This window comes from Pristis pectinata, chromosome 5 (genome assembly GCF_009764475.1).
Source record: "Pristis pectinata isolate sPriPec2 chromosome 5, sPriPec2.1.pri, whole genome shotgun sequence".
In the NCBI taxonomy this organism is placed as follows: domain Eukaryota; kingdom Metazoa; phylum Chordata; class Chondrichthyes; order Rhinopristiformes; family Pristidae; genus Pristis; species Pristis pectinata.
In genome coordinates this window covers 9504814-9517583 of record NC_067409.1, presented here as the reverse complement: position 1 = coordinate 9517583, position 12770 = coordinate 9504814, and the positions used below count along the sequence as shown (strand labels likewise).

The window sequence follows — 12770 nt, the reverse complement described above, 5'->3', positions numbered from 1 at the left end:
TTGCCAAGGCCATTTCCTGGCCCCTTTTGGCCTTCCTAATTGCCTGCTGGAGTACTTTCCTGCTATCTTTATATTCTACAAGGGCCCAGTCTGATTTTAGCTTCCTAAGCCCTATACATGCTTCCTTTTTCTTCCTAAATTTAGGACATCTCGAGTCACTCAAGGTTCCCTTACCTTACTATCCTTGTCCTTACTCCTTACCAGAATATGCCGATCCTGAACTCTGACCAGCTGGTCTTTAAACAACTCCTACATGTCAGACGTGGACTTGTCCAACAGCAACATCCCTTAGCTCCTGCCTTATCCTGTCATAATCTGCCATCCCCCAATTTAGTGCCATCTCGCAAGATCTGACTTTATCTTTACTCATAACTATCTTAAAACATAATGAGTTGTGGTCACTATTCCCAAAATGTTCACCCACTATCAGGTCTGTCACCTGGCCTGGCTTGTTTCCCAAAACCAGGCTAGTATGTTTTCTCCTCTAGCTGGACTTTCCACATACTGTTTCAAGTACTCCTCTTGGATGCACTGAAAAAATCCTACCCCATCTAAGCCTCTTGTATTAAGGAAGTTTCAATCAATACAGGGGAAGATAAAGAAGGGGGAGAAGAATCAGTAGAAGTTGTGTGTGGTTGACAAGCAGATGAATTGGGTGGAAGAGGCGAAGGAAACAAGGTGATGGGGGCAGGGGTGGGTGTAGGAGGAACTGGGTAGATCAGGAGGAGAGAGAAATGGACAGAGGGGGAGCAGGTTACAGATATTGCAGACTTCAACATTCATGTCATCGGGTTGTACACTACCCAGGCACAATGAGGTGCTTTTCCTCTAGACTGCAGTTAGCCTCACATTAGCAGTGGAGGCGACTGAGGACAGACATGTGTGTGGGAATGGGGAGGGAATAAAATGGCTCCAGAAAGCCCCAGTGGATGGAGCACAGGTGCTCAGCAAAGTGGTTGCCTAGTCTCCGCCTCGTCTCACTGATGTGGAGGATGCCACACCAGGACCACTGGATGCAATAAACAAGGTTGGAGGAGATGCACGTGAATGATGCCTCATCTGAAAAGGCTGTTTATGGCCCTGGATGGTGGGAAGAGAGAAGGTGTAGGGACAGGTGTTACACTTCCTACAGTAACAGGGGAAAGTGCCTGGGAAGTGGAAGCAAGAGTGGGGAGGGATGAGTGGACCAGGGAGTCATAGAGAGTGTGGTCTCTGAGGAAAGCAGAAAAGAGTGGAAAGGTGAAGATGTGGCTGGCAGAAGTTGTGAAGAATGATGTGCTGGATGCATAGGGTTGAAAGATGAGGACCAGGGGAACTCTATCCCTGTTCTGTCTGGGGGGAGATGAGTTAAGAGCAGAAATACAGGAAATAGAGGAGAAGCAGGTGAAGCCTCCATCAACAACAGTGGGGTGGGGAGCCGGGGGGGGGGGATGAGTGGTGAGGAGGGGAATTTAAATGTCCCAGAGTGGAAGGCCTCAACTTAAGAACAGATGCAGCACAGACAGAGAAACTGTGAAAAAGGAATGTTGTCCTTACAAGAGAAAGGGTGGGAGGAGTTGTAATCTAGGTAGCTGTGGGAGTCAGTGGGTTTGTAGTACATGTCAGCAGATAGTCTGTCTCCTGATATGGAGACAGAACAAGAAAGGGAGAGAGGTGTCAGAAGTGAACAAAGAGGATTTGAGGGCAGGGAGGAAGTTGGTAGCGAAGTTGATGAAACCGACAAGTTCTGCGCAAGTGAAGGAGGCAGTGCCAATGCAGTTGTCGTAGCAGAGAAGGAGTTGGGGAGTGGTGCCAGAGTAGGTTTGGAATATAGACTGCTCCACATAGTCAACAAAAAGGTAGGCAACAGCAAGGGCTCCTTTGATTTAGAGAAAGCCCTGAGAAGACATCAGGGATGTTTGTTGCCCACAGTGGGTTGAAACCTCAATTTAGTTTTCTTTGGCCATCAAATGATACCCAAGCTATTTAAACCTCAGAAAAGGTTAAAATGGCCACAAGGTAGCTCATGTGGTTGGCTGAGCAACTTCTACTCCAGTCCCACAGAGTTCAGTCTGCTGGAGCTCCCTCCTGAGCCTCCTCTGAAACTCTGGTAAGTCTGTGGTTGAGCAAGGATGGTGCAAAAATGCAACAAAAGGATTCCTGAGGTGAGGTGAGAGCAACTGCCCTTGACATCAAGGTAGCATTTGACAGAGTGTAGTATCAAGGAACTCTGATAAAACTGAAGTAGCATCAAGTGGAATACTCTCTAATGGTTAGAGTCAAATCTGGAACATAGAAATGTGGCTGTAGGTGTTGAAGATCATAATCCCAGTGCCCACATATCACTACAGGACTCAAAAGACTCCTAAGGCTCTGAGCAAATAAAAGCAGGAGTATGCTCACATTCTGAAAAGTGAATAAATAAAACAATCTAAATAAAAGATTTACGGTTTATGGCTCAGAAAATGCTTTCAAGAACTGATTAATATTTCCGTTTCTTTTAGTTAATTTCAAAATCCCATTCTCTAAAGAATAATCCCATACTTGTAAAGAGAGTTAAGCAGAATTGTAATACAAGAACCTTCTCTCAAAATTAATAATGCTTATCCAAAAAGTCTTACCTTTAATCCGAAGGAAAGCTCTGGAAGTAGTACTTTCAGCAACAAACTTGATCTCTGCAGCATCTTCAGGCTTTACTGATTTAAAGAGTAGAATATGTGTTCTTCCTGTATACAAAACAGTTGGTTATACTCTATTTCTGAACCTGAAAATACAAAATGTATGCATGCAAAATGGGGTTTTAGAGGATTCACTGTTTGGGCATTGTTTGGTTCCTATTGGAAGCATTCATTTGGATAATAGCATATACCAATTTAAAACAAAAATCACTAAAATAATTTAGAAAAATCAAGAACAATTCTACCTTCCTGACGTAATTTCACATTTTCTCCAGCCCTGATTTTTATGTCGTTCTTAAACCACTGACAATCAACTTCATCGTGTGAAATTTCACATAAGAAGGCAGCACTCTCCTGTTCGATCACTTCAAGATCTTCCAAAGGCCGGACTACTTTGATGTCACGAGCTAAGAAAAATGAAGTTAAATTTCAATTTTATGTTTGAATTTGCCTTTGTAACATTTCTTGCCTACTCTTCAGTATACAATTTTCAACCATAACTCATTTGAAACATCCTGAAGCCATGAAAGTAATATACAAATCCAAGTGCTTTCCTTCTTTCTTTCTGCTCATTGCAACTTTGGTATAAGATTGAATGGCATTGCACTGACCTGTTATGTCAGTTATTATTATTTAAAATAATAAAACTTAAGGATCATGCAACAAAGAACAGCAATAGCTTTATAAATAGGCTAACTCAAACAATGTGAAGCAGGGCTGAACTCTCATTCTGCTTCAAACAATGTTTGGCTCCCTATCTATTACAATGTAGAGCACTTTGTAGATCATCCAATTTTATACTTAGTTTACAAGTTGATGCAATTGAATACCTTCTAGTCCCTCAGTTCTGGAACCAGATCTTTATCCAGGGCATGGACCATGCATCCGACATCATGACCAATGTGGTTGTTAAGATTATCCAAGAATCTGACCAAGTCTACACAAGCTAACATCCTATCTTCTCTTCCTCCATAGCTTAACAGTAAGACCAGTGCTCTTAACTCTATTTTCAGAGTTCTCTGTTCTCTTAACTTCCTCTCTGGTTGTTCTCAGAGCCCTTGCGAAAAAGGTAATAGGGATAGGCCAGGGAATTATAGACCGGTGAGTCTCACGTCTGTGGTGGGTAAGCTGTTAGAAAGGATTCTAAGGGATAGGATTTATGAACACCTAGAGAATCATGGACTGATTAGGGACAGCCAGCATGGCTTTGTGAAGGGAAGATCTTGCCTCACAAGCCTGATAGAGTTCTTTGAGGAGGTGACCAGGAAGATTGATGAGGGCAGTGCGGTGGATGTGGTTTACATGGATTTTAGTAAGGCGTTTGATAAGGTCCTCATGGTAAGCTTCTTCAGAAGGTCAGAGGCCAAGGGATCCAAGGAAGCTTGGCTGTGTGGATTAGGAATTGGCTTGCATGTAGAAAGCAGAGGGTTGTGGTGGAAGGAGTGCCCTCGGATTGGAAGGCAGTGACTAGTGGTGTCCTGCAGGGATCGGTTCTGGGACCTCTACTTTTTGTGATATTTATAAATGACTTAGATGAGGGGGTGGAGGGCTGGATTAGTAAATTTGCAAACGACACTAAGATAGGCGGTGTTGTGGATAGTGTGGAGGGCTGTCGGAGTTTACAGAGGGATATTGATAGGATGCAGAGCTGGGCTGACAAGTGGCAGATGGAGTTCAATCCGGAGAAGTGTGAGGTGGTACACTTTGGAAGGACAAACTCTAGGGCAGAGTACTGGGTGAATGGCAAGGTACTTGGCAGTGTGGAGGAGCAGAGGGATCTGGGGGTTCATATTCACAGTTCATTGAAAGTTGCCTCACAGGTGGAAAGAGCAGTTAAGAAGGCCAATGGGATGTTGGCTTTCATAAATCGCGGGATTGAGTTTAAGAGCCGTGAGGTGATGATGCAGCTTTACAAAACTCTAGTTAGGCCACACTTAGAGTACTGTGTTCCGTTCTGGTCGCCGCATTATAGGAAGGATGTGGAGGCGTTGGAGAGGGTGCAGAGGAGATTTACCAGGATGCTGCCTGGATTAGAGAGTATTGAATATGAGGAGAGGCTTAAGGTGCTAGGGCTTTATTCACTGGAAAGGAGGAGGATGAGAGGAGACATGATAGAGGTATATAAAATACTGAGAAGAATAGATAGAGTAGACAGTCAGCGCCTCCTTCCCAGGGCACCAATGCTCAAGACGAGAGGGCATGGCTTTAAGGTTATGGGTGGGAGGTTCAGGGGAGATGTCAGGGGGAGGTTTTTCACCCAGAGAGTGGTTGGTGCATGGAATGCACTGCCTGGGGTGGTGGTGGAGGCAGATACATTGAACAGGTTCAAGAGCTTGTTGGATAGGCATATGGAGGAGTGTGGGATGGGGGGATATGCGGGAGGAGGGGGTTAGGTAGTGTGAGGGTGGTTTGATGGACGGCACAACATGGTGGGCCAAAGGGCCTGTTTTGTGCTGTATGGTTCTATGGTTCTATGGTTTATTTAACTTTTCTTTCTCTAATCTGTTAGAATTCCCTTTTACCAATGTTGGTAAATGTGAGGAATGTTAGTAAATGTGAGGTCCTCCACTTTGGAAGGAAAAATAGAAGATCAGATTATTATTTAAATGGTGAAAGATTGCAGCATGCTGTTGTGCAGAGAGACTTGGAGTGCTTGTGCATGAATTGGAAAAGGTTGGTTTGCAAATGCAACAGGTTATCAAGAAGGCAAATGCAATGTTGGCCTTCATTGCAAGAGGGATTGAATTTAAGAGCAGGGAGGTTATGCTGCAACTGTACGGGGTACTGGTGAGGCCGTGCCTGGAGTACTGCGTGCAGTTCTGGTCTCCTTACTTCAGGAAAGATATACTGGCTTTGGAGGTCGTGCAGAGGAGGTTCACCAGGTTGATTGCAGAGATGGGGAGGTTAGAGATTGAGTTGCCTTGGACTATACTCGCAGGAATTCAGAAGAATGAGAGGGGATCTGATAGAAATATATAAAATTATGAAAGGGATAGATAAGATAGAGGCAGGTAAGTTGTTTCACTGGTAGGTGAGACTAGAACTAGGGGACATGCCTCAAAATTCAGGGGAGTAGATTTAGGAGAGAGATGAAGAGGAACTGCTTTTCCCCAGAGAGCAGTGAATCTATGGAATTCTCTGCCCAAGGAAGCAGTAGAAGCTACCTCATTAAATATATTTAAGACTCAGTTAGATAGATTTTTGCATAGTAGAGGAATTAAGGGTTATGGGGAAAAGGCAGGTAGGTGGAGCCAAGTCCACAGCTAGGGCAGCCCACAAGCGTCTCCACGCTTCCGGCACCAACATTTCATGCCCACAACTTCCTAACCTGTACGTCTTTGGAATGTAGGAGAAAACCAGAGCACCCAGAGGAAACCCACGCAAACACGGGGAGAATGAACAAACTCCTTACAGACAGCGGCCGGAATTGAACCCGGCTCGCTGGCACTGTAATAGTGTTGCGCTAACCGCTACACAACCGTATCTATATGAAAGCCTAATCCTTCTGATTCACGCTCATCCGCACTTACTTACAGTTAACATAATAATAAAATCACAATGTAAAATGTCTGTTTTCTTGCATCTTAACATAATGCTAGTTTATATAATAAAATCAAATGTTATAGAGCAGAAATAAATAAATTGATAAATTGATGAATCTAGTTTCATTAATATATTTCTCCATTTAGCCACCTATTCTATCCATTATTTGGCCTCTCAAACAAAAATATGCAAAACCCTTTTAGAATTATGGGTATGTTTAACAACATCAGGAAATGTCCCACCATGTAATAATGCATCTTTTTTGTTGCTTTTTTTTATTTACAGAAGAATTTAAGAAGTAGGGGCAGGGACAGGCCCAATGGACCTTTGATCCTCATCTGCTACACAAAAAGGTAATGGCTGATCTCTAGACCCAATTTCATTTTCCAAAGTGAACCTTATAATACTTGATAGTCTAAAAATCTATCTCAACCTTAAATACAGTTAATGAGTCAATGCCCACAGCACACTGCAGTGAAGAATTCCAAAGATTCACAACCTTTGAAGAGAAGGAATTCCTTCCCATCTTAGCCCATTGTCCTGAGTTTGTGCCCCATCATTCTTGACTCCCCTACTGGATGAAACAGATGTCCCAATACAGATCCCTCCGGAACACCACTAGTCACGGACCTCCAGCCTGAATAAGTCCCATCAACCACTACCCTCTGTCTTCTAAGGGCAAGCCAATTCTGAATCCAAACAGCCAAGTCACCGTGGGTCCCATGATTCTTAACCTTCTGGATGAGTCTATCATGAGGGACCTTGTCAAACGCCTTACTAAAACCCATGTAGACAACATCCACAGCTCTACCTTCATCAATCACTCTTGTCACCTCCTCAAAAAATTCAATCAAGTTAGTAAGACGTGACTTGCCCCACACCAAGCCATGCTGACTGTCCCTAAATTAGGCCATGTTTTTCCAAATGCTCATAAATCCAATCCCTAATAATCCTCTCTAATAACTTCCTCACCACTGATATGAGACTCGCCGGTCTATAGTTTCCAGGATTATCCCTATTTCCCTTCTTGAATAACGAATAACATTAGCTACTCATCAGTCCTCTGGGACCTCGCCTATGGCTAGAAAGGACATGGAGATCTTGGTCAAGGCCCCAACAATCTCATCTCTTTCCTCTCTCAATAACTTGGGGTATATCCCATCAGGCTCTGGGAACTAATCCACCTTAATGTTCTTTAAGAGACCCAACACTACCTCTTTATCTATCTCAAAATGCCAGAGCACATTAGCACACTCCATATTGATCTCACTATCCTCCACATCCTTCTCTTTGGTAAATACCGATGCAAAGTACTCATTTAGGTCCTCGCCCACATCCTCTGCTTCCAAGCACATGTTCCTTCCTTTATCCTTAAGTGGTCCTACCCTCTCTCCAGTTATCCTTTTGCTTTTGATGCCGTGGGAATGCCTTTGGATCACTGAAAGTTAAGATACAGGTACAGCACGTTATTAGGAAGGTAAATGGTATGTATTTTTGTAAGAGGACTTTAATGCATCTTGTTGCAATTAAATATTGTACTGTTAAGATCACATCTGATATATACAGATCTGGTCTGCCCATCTAAAGATGGATATACTTGTGATTAGAGGATACTGCAAAGGTCCCCAATTGATATCAGGATTGGTGATTTTGTCCTCTAAGATATAAAACAGAGTTGGCTTTTCCTGCCTTGAGTTTAGAATAATAATAAGCTATCTGTTTGAAATGTACAAAATTCTTAGAGGAAAATCAAAAAAAAATTGAACATGCTGGGAATTTGAAATAAAAACAGGAAATGCCAGATACATTCAGCAGATCATCTATGAAAACAGAAGCAGATGTAATATTTCAGGTTGAAGACCATTTGTTGAAGCACAAAAGGGTAGTTGCAGGGAAGAGGTTTCCATTTGCCCGAGTATGTAGAACTAGGGAGGGCACTCACAGTCTCAAGTTAAGGGGTCTGCTATTCACGACAGAGGAAAAGAGAAATATCTTTACCAAGAGCGTTGTGAATCTTTGAAATTCTTTACCCAAGAGCGTGGTAACTTGGTCACTTAGTATAATCAAGAGAGAGAGATCAATAAATTTTTAAACATTAAAAAAAAATCAAGGGATCCGGAGTAAGCACTGAATAAGAGTGGTGCTGAGGTGAAAGATTAGTCATGATCTTACTGAATGGTAGAGCAGACATAAGGGGCTGAATAGCATTTTCTGGCTTCTATTTCTCATGTTTTGTTTTCACTTCACTGTAACCCTGAAGACCACTGTCAGGTCATTATCTTAGCCCTAACAATTAAAACCTTGACCTCTCAAGGATTTATAATACATTTTCCTCCAACCCATCATCACCTTCCCAATCTTCAATGTTGCAGACCCCACATATTTAATCCCGCTGCGCTTATAAATGATACAATTAGCTCACATCAATCATTTCTTAGCACATGGAGTGATGGACTCTTACATAACCTATAAAAATCAATTTCCTTGTTTTTGTTTTAGTTTAGTATTGCATATCATTCCTCTCGAACTTTTCTCTATATCCAGGGTTTCCTCTGCATTGCAGATGAAACGCAACTAAAAGCAGGTTGACTGTACATACCTTGGAATCCTTTCCACAAACGTTTATGTGTATAATCATCTATAATCTTGCACTTCAGATGGAATCATTTAGGTCAAGCAACCATAGATATTAGAATTACTTTATTAAAACTTAACAGTAGTAGTATAAATAAGGTTCAATCACTGCTAACAACATACCATGGACAGTGAGCATGGCTGATGACTTGCAATCCACTGCGTCACATGTGTATTGTGCTTGGTGTTCATATTCACATCGATAAATGATAAGATTCCTTTTCCTTCCTTTAGATATAATGCTATATCCTTTCCCTGGTTTAATCTCCACATTATTCTGCAGAAAGTTAAACCATAACGATGAGATATGAATTATGGCGATGTACAGCTGTAAACTGTTTAAAATTAGTCATTTATGTTACACCAAATTGGTTTAGCAGTACTTCTTTCTGTTTCTGACACTGGAAATTTTGTTAAAGCTGCTGGGTAATAATCCAAAGACAGTGAAAGCAAGCATTAATGTATGGGATATATTTGTAATTACCTTGCGGCAAGCCATTCTTAACCTGCTAGATGGAACAGAAGGATTACTGAACTAATCGAACATCATTGCATAGAACTGTGAAAAACTATAAAATTAAGAGCTGGTCTAATTACTGAACAATGTTTTTTCTTGTATCAGACAAGAACTGTTCTCATCTGATGCAAAAAAAAAAACATTGTTCAGTAATTCTGTCTATGTGAATTAAGCCTACCATTCCAGGCAACGTCCTGGTGAATCTCTTCTGCACTCTTTCTAGCGCTAGCACATCCTTTTTATAAGGTGGTGACCAGAACTACACATAATGTTCCAAGTATGGCCTAACCAATCCCTTGTACAGTTACAGTGTGATGTCCCTACTCTTATACTCAATACCCCTGCCTATGAAGGCAAGCAAGCTAAATTCCTTCTTCAATATACTATCCACCTGTGTTGCCATTTACAGGAAAGTATGAATTTGAACTCCAAGATCCCTCTGTACAGCAATGTTTCTAAGATCCCTGCCATTTACTGTACATGTCCAGCCAGTATTAATTAACCCAAAATGCATTACTTCACACCTGTCTGGATTAAATTCCATCTACCACTGCTTCACAAAATTTACCAGTAAACTGATCCACAATGAGTTGGTAAATTAGATCCATTACTGGTTTGCTCATAGAAGACAGGGTAGTGACAGAGTGGTGCTTTATGACTGGAAGTCTGTGACCTATGGTATTCCACAAGGATCAGTGCTGGGACCTCTGTTATTTGTGATATATATATATATAAATGATTTGGATTAAAATGTAGGCAGTCTGATCAGCAAGTTTGCAGATGTTTGCAGAAAATTGGTGGAGTTCTGGATAATGAGGAAGGTTGTCCAATGATATAGCAGGATCAGTTGGAAATTTGGGCAGAGAAATGTTGTTTAATCCGGACAAGTGTGAGGTGATACATTTTGGAAGGTCAAATGCAACAGTAAATGGCAGGACCCTTAGGTTCAGAGGGATCTTGGGGTGCAAGTCCATAGCTTCCTGAAAGTGGCCACACAACTAGATAGGGTGGTAAAGAAGGTATACGGCAAGCTTGCCTTCATCGGTTGGGGCACTGGTCACAAAAGTTGGTAAGTCATGTTGCAGCTGTATAAAATTTTGATTAGGCCATATTTGGAATATTGTGTGGCTTTGGAGAGGATACAGAAGAGATTCACCAGGATGTTGCCTGAATTGTAGTGTATAAGGAGAGGTTGGACAAACATGGATTATCTTCTCTGAAGCATCAAAGGCTGAGGGATGACATGTTAGAATCATGGGTTGGCACAGGCATTGTGAGCCGACAGGCCTATTCCTGTGCTGCACTCTTCTATGTTGCAGGAGTTTTTGTAACCACCCAAACATTTAACATCTACCCCAGAGTAGATCAATGTGCAAATAAATGAATTTCTTTGTAGCAACCACCTGGGAAGAGTAATGTCTTAACAGTGCATAACTGGCACACTAATCAGCTGGGCCATTGATGTCCTTGAGTCGATTTTCTGTCACAACAGCTGTCATCTATTCCTTCTGTTTACTTAACTTTAAAAGATGAACTATTTTTGTGTCTTCATACCTTGAACCATTTAACTTCTGCATTGGCTCTTGACAGTTCACATTCAAAAATAACTTTATCTTTCTCTGGAACTTTGATATCCTCTAAAGGTTTAACAAAAGTCACCGGAGGCTCTGTTAAAAAAATGAGAATAACTACAATGTGCAAAACAAAACTTGCAAGTTTGACCTCTGAATGTTAAAATTTAGTGAGTAGACAGATACTCCCTCTGTTTAAGTAAATGCTGTGTTCTGCAACATCAGCCAACTTGCATCAGCTCATTTCTGATGGGTACCTTTGATTACAATCAACGTCCAAAGAGCTGAATTTCTTAAGTATGATGAGTGGTAGTCCTGATTTCATGGCAGAATTTGACTGAGTTTGACATTAAGGAGATTTAATAAAATTGAAGTCAATGAGAAATAAATGATAAAAATCCATTGGCTGGAATCATAACAGCACGAAGGAAAACTTGGAGGCTACGACAGCACATTCTAAAGCAGGAGGGTAGACACTTCAACTTGCTTCCAATCCACTTTAATTCAATTTGGGGACATTACCCACTTATAGGGAGGGGCACTTCTTTTACACCACTGCTGATACATGATGCTTACTAACTGATGAAATATTGAGACAACGTCATGGTGGGGGCAAACCAATGGGCAGCAGTTCAGCCCTGATGAAATTCTTTGTCAAGTTTTCAATAACAATCCAAGCCACATAAGCCTATTAAATGGTCATGTACTCAACGTAAATGGGATTTGCAATGGAAATAGATTCTCCACAGTTATAACACTGGAAACAGATTCTCTCCCAGAGTTAAAACATTTAGTGTGGGTAATTGTTTGCTTAAATAAATCAAATTATGGCTTGTGAAAACACTGAGTTTTCTCAAATTTTGAGTTTTCACTGATACCATTAAGAGCATTTTGAGATCACACATCTCAAAATGCTCTTAATGGTATCAGTGAAAACTCAAAATTTGTTTTCAATTCTCAGTTATGATAATTTATAATTAACATCTTTCTTATAGTTTTGAAATCTTTCACAATCATAAATAACGAGGAAGATTAACAGTGGGTGTTTTATACATCAATTTGAAGGTTTTCTGTGCCTAAGTTTTCTCCCCCAATCACAACAGTGCTATCTCAGGGGTTAGTTATACACCTATTATTTGGTAACAGGTTTTGGTTTACTGGAAGGTGACACCATATGTCAAGATTTAACCAGCTTTCAGACAGACCACAAAGGTAACTTTTCCAAAATCCATAATAATTATAAGGAATTTTTCCTTGATCCACAATTTGGTGAATTCAACAATGATTTATTCAATTGGAAACATATTATAAACTAGCTACAGGCATTAAAGGGTTCAGATTTTTTTTAAAAAAATATGCAGGGAGTATAATGGTTTCATGCTACAGTAATATTAGAGTTTGGTGATACATAACCAAACAACAGAAGAGCGGGAGATCAAGAGGCTAAGGGCATATTAAGAGTGGGAATCTGGAAAAGCAGAGTAACCCAAGCTTGGTCACAACAATAGTGTGACCTCAGAGGACTGTAGGCAGTTGATTGTTAGTTATTTCTTCCCAGTTTCTTCTGATTAAGCAAGAAATTTAAATCAGGAGATGTTAGTACAACTAAGGGGTGCATGTTTAAAATAATTAAAGTGATTAATAGAACAGAGATTGTGGCCAAGCATCTGTATTGAAGCTGCAACATGCGAGAACGAGTGGATCATGGTTGACAGTGAACATATCTGCAGCAGCAGTTGGCTGCTTAAGAAACTTTGGTTCAAAGATGATGAGCTAGAGTCCAAGCTTCAGATACTGCCACCTATTAGGGAGGGGGAGAGTTACCAGATACTCTATGATGGATCTCAA

The 12770-nt window shown here is 41.1% G+C and overlaps 1 protein-coding gene across 1 annotated transcript in view; it reads right to left on the bottom strand.

Moving 5' to 3' along the window:
• Positions 1–12770, bottom strand: part of LOC127570499 (obscurin-like) — a 465385-nt gene that overhangs the window by 340992 nt on the left and 111623 nt on the right. The window contains exons 17-20 of the mRNA XM_052016136.1: positions 10906–11018; positions 8958–9111; positions 2903–3064; positions 2601–2705 (exon numbers count right to left, since the gene is read on the bottom strand). Of these exons, the coding sequence (XP_051872096.1) occupies positions 2601–2705; positions 2903–3064; positions 8958–9111; positions 10906–11018 (534 nt within the window). The remainder of the gene's footprint in view (positions 1–2600; positions 2706–2902; positions 3065–8957; positions 9112–10905; positions 11019–12770) is intronic.